This window comes from Camelina sativa, chromosome 17 (assembly GCF_000633955.1).
Source record: "Camelina sativa cultivar DH55 chromosome 17, Cs, whole genome shotgun sequence".
NCBI lineage: Eukaryota > Viridiplantae > Streptophyta > Magnoliopsida > Brassicales > Brassicaceae > Camelina > Camelina sativa.
Genome location: NC_025701.1, coordinates 779,909 through 784,200, shown reverse-complemented (window position 1 = coordinate 784,200; position 4,292 = coordinate 779,909). Strand labels below are relative to the sequence as shown.

General features: G+C 38.7%; 1 protein-coding gene across 1 annotated transcript; it reads right to left on the bottom strand.

The window, feature by feature from the left end:
- Positions 644-3,012, bottom strand: LOC104754377 (probable pectinesterase/pectinesterase inhibitor 7). The gene is made up of 2 exons (XM_010476553.2): positions 1,821-3,012; positions 644-1,512 (listed from the first exon to the last, which is right to left on the bottom strand). Exons 1-2 carry the CDS (start codon positions 2,860-2,862, stop codon positions 818-820), a joined length of 1,737 nt encoding a protein of 578 aa, XP_010474855.1. The 5' UTR covers positions 2,863-3,012; the 3' UTR covers positions 644-817.

The window sequence follows — 4,292 nt, the reverse complement described above, 5'->3', positions numbered from 1 at the left end:
ACTCCTCAGAAGCAGCACCAACGGAGAACTCGACTTCGTCGCCGTCACGTGACACCTCTGAGATGTTGATCCAAAAGAAAAGCACTTTGACGCTTACGCCCATCAGCCTCATGACTCTTCCTCTTGATATGATGCCGGAGATTGTGGATCTGTATTTGACCTTGTAAGACTCTATAGGGAACTGACACGTGCTATTGAAATGGACTTTGAATACCCCGGTTTTTCGGTTTAGCTGGTAGTCTCGTACGCCTTCTGGTAAGATTCCTCGTGGTAAGGTGTAGTTTTGGAGAACTTCGTACGCACTTGGCTTTTTTTGGCCGGAGACGGATAAAGAAGTAGAGAGAATGAGAATTGAGAAGATCAAAATTGACATTTTGTGTGTTCACTGAGTTACTTTAAATCTCTATCGTTTTAGTTTTGGATTTGTGTCTGATCTAATCGTTAAACTTGTTTTGAATCCGTTACTTATAGTAGTAGTTGGTTTCGGGAAGTCTTTGTGTGTTTACTGTTTAGTACAAGTAGTTAGGTTCAGGGACGTTGTGATCTAACCGTGAATGGGGAAATGAACGGCCGAGATTTGATGTTTCTAGCTACTTGTTATAGTGTGAACAAACGACGTCGTTGTCATGCTAAACAATTTAATTAAATTTAATTCGTATTTTATGTTGCAAAAAATGTTTACGGTTACATAACCAAGCTATACATTTCCTTCGCGTTGAGCTTGGTTTTCGGCTTATAAAACTTACAATAAAAATAAAACAATTTCTTCAAATTAAATTAATAAAAGAAAATAAATTAAGAGCAAATCACAAAATTACTATGAAATTAAACCGCTGGTGTAAGGCACTCCGGTCTTCCAAATCCAATCATCTTCGAGGAATAGACCGGTGATCGTGAAATTAGCTGCCTCAGTCGAATTAATCACGTGATAACCAGGCCATGTAACCCGGTTTGTAGTGTTTGAACCCGGTCCGGTATTGTTATATTCTGCATAGTACAATGTACTTAAAGCGAAATCGCCGTTCCACTCTCTCCAACCAACCGGTTCAACGAACCCGTCTATGTACGATTGCATGTAAACCGTCCTTGAATACTCTTTCCACGGTCGACCCAAATACGTTCTAACCGTATAATTACTCGAAACAAGATCATCCGCGGGTTTAATCGTACAGTTTTGGATTGACGTACCGGTGTTTTGATTCGGATCAGACCGGCCTTGCGCTGTGATGGCGTTGAACTGGTTCGGCATCGGTTTTCTCGGGTATAGATTACAGTTCTGAAACACAACTGCCGCGTTTCCGAATATGAAATCGACCGTTCCATAGACATCGCATTCTCTATAGAACTGTCTTAGGGAGTGCGTGTAGAGCGTATCTTGATAAGCCTCGAAACTACAACTATAGAAGATTGAGAAATCTGCACCGCTCCGTAACGCAACAGCTTGGTGTTTCTCTGGTCCGGCCGTGTTTCGGAATGTGATGTTCACCGCAACGAAGTTCGGTGCTGTCACAGCTGAAATAGATAAAGAAAGACATGTGCACGATTTGTTATTATCGATTGTATCCAAAATATCATTTTATTTAATGGCTGCATCATCCAACTATCTACTTTTTTAAAAATAAACATAAGTACACTCAGTATTATTAATGCATCTTGTCCCCCCTATTCACCGCTTTCAATTCTAATCTTTTTTGACCTATAGTTGAAAATGCAATAATTAAAGGCAACTATATTCACGTACTCGATAAAAATATCATTGGGAATTTAACTTTTAAGATCTAGAGACAGTATGATTCATAACATGTGATTGTGTGACGTACCAAATGTGGCGGAGTTGAAAGTGGTCCAACCGTCGACGACGCTTCTGTTTCCGGTGACCACCGTTTGATTGATTCCGTCGCCGATCATCATCATGTACCTTTTGTTCTTCGCGATGGAGATGTACTCTTCGTATATTCCCGCCGTCACGTAGATCAAAAAGAAACCAGCGCTTCCGTCGGTGTTGTTTGGCGCCGAAGCTATAGCCGCCGTGATGTTGGTGAAGTTCCCGGTTCCGTCTTGGTTGACGGTTACGATATCGCTTATCAGAACCATGCTTCCGTCGTCTCCGTCATCGCCGTCCGCGAGTTTTCTCCTGCTGAGCGACTCGTAAACGGCTTTTGTTTTCTCCGTCATCTTCAACGGCAGAGCTCCGTTACGAAACAGACGAGCCGGCTTAGTGTGAGTGGATGATCCGGATCTCGGATGAGCCCAAGCAAACCCGGCCCGTTTCTTCTTCTTCGGAACCCATCCTTTGGTGAAGAGAGCGAGCGAGACGCCTAAGAGCTTCGTGTCGTTAACGAGAGGCAAAGCGACACCGTTCCTTACAGTCCACGTGGCGGAAGAAGAAGCTGCGGTTGTGAGTCCCTCGAGACACGTCTGCTCGTTAGTCAACGCCGCGGAGAGAAGCGTCTGGACGTCGTCGGCTCTCGAAAACGGCAGCGTTTTGAAAGAGGATCTCGCCGACGTGTCGTTAACGGTTTCAAACGACGTCAAGAGATAATCCATCGTTAGACCGGCGAGAAAACGGCAGTCTTGGAGAGCTCTTATAACGGCGGGTTGAGATAGATGAGCGTTGCGTTTGATGTATTTGTCGACGGTGCGAATGAATTTACGCGATTGGGATAGCGATTTGCGGATAGAGAAGCGGCCGTATTGTTGGACATTGCCTTGGCTATGTGGGAAAACGGATTTGCAGTATTTTGGATCCGGAGTCGTTTTACAGATTGTTGAAGAGTTGGATAGAGTTTGAGAAGAACAACCGAGGAGAAGTGATTGGAAAAAGAATGATAGTGTGATGAGAAAGAGTATTGGAGATTCCATTGGAAATTTTTATGTGGATAAAAGACTTTAGGTTAAGTGGTTTTATATAGTAGTATAAGTATGTTGATCATGAATGAGGATGAGGTACGTAGGTCCATTCTTTAAAGTTTAAATATTATTACTATATTTTTGTGTATGAAAACTATGATATTTTTCCTGTGATGCGATAATTTTTTCCTGAGTCAACTCGTTTGGGAGTCTTAAAAACGCGTAGGTTTGTTAAGAGATTGTGATATAATAATCATCGGATACTCTGTCTGTTTATATATTCAAAGATGCCTAGCTGTTATTGCAGAACCATATCTTCGTTCGATCTTAAGAAATACTATATACCATTCATGTTTTCCGATCGATAATCGAGTAATTCAATTATCAATAGTGGTTACCACCCTCGTTTTTCAAAGAACAAAATGTGTTTTCGAAATAGCCGTTTCCTTCGATAATAAAGTATTTTTCTTCTTTTCTATATATAGATAAATTTTGATTGACATCATAATGCGGAATTTCAAAAACAATGTTGTAATATATAGTGTAAACTTGTTATAAGTATTAAACTTTGCTTGTTGTTGAAGAATTCACTCAGTTTCTCTAATTACCGTAAGAAACAAAACAAAACGATATTTAGGGTCTTATTTTATGGGTGTCAACACTCCTTCTTAAGAAAATTAACCATTTGATCATTGATCAAAATATGTAACTCCATATCTGGGGCAGGTTTACTTGTACGATTGACTTAATTATTAGGACATCTCCAACCCACTCTATATTTGCTTTTTAACTCTATTTTAGAGTAAAATCTACTCCAACCCATCTCTATTTCTACCTCTATAATAGAGATCTCTATTTTTTCTTCTATATATAAAGGAACTCTATTTTTTCTTCTATAATAGAGTTGAACTTTTTTATTTATAAAATGGTTCTTGAACTTTTAACACTTTTATATTTATGATCAAAATAAATAAAATATATATTTAATGGTCCTTAAACTTTTAACACTTTTATTATTTTATATGATGCAATGTATTTCTTTTAATAAATGTGATATTTAAATAATATTTATGAATGTTAAAAATTTAAATAATATTATAGTTTTATGAAAAATTCACAAATACTAAAATAAATGGGTTAGTTTGCAACTTTTATAAGTAAAAGGTATTGATAGTAAAATAAAAAAGGAATCTCTACAGAATATTCCTTTTTAGAGGAAAAAATAGAAGTATCCATTGGAGCAGGCCCGGCACTGGGGTGGTGCAAGAGGTACTTTTGCACCATGTCAAATNGATAGTAAAATAAAAAAGGAATCTCTACAGAATATTCCTTTTTAGAGGAAAAAATAGAAGTATCCATTGGAGCAGGCCCGGCACTGGGGTGGTGCAAGAGGTACTTTTGCACCATGTCAAATTATTTTTGAAAAAAAATTACAAGATTTG

Coding starts and splice junctions, on each gene's coding strand:
- LOC104754377 (XM_010476553.2), bottom strand. CDS start 2,862: ATGGAATCTCCAATACTCTTTCTCATCACACTATCATTCTTTTTCCAA. Junction 1,513..1,820: donor TTTCAACTCCGCCACATTTG/GTACGTCACACA, acceptor TATCTATTTCAG/CTGTGACAGCACCGAACTTC.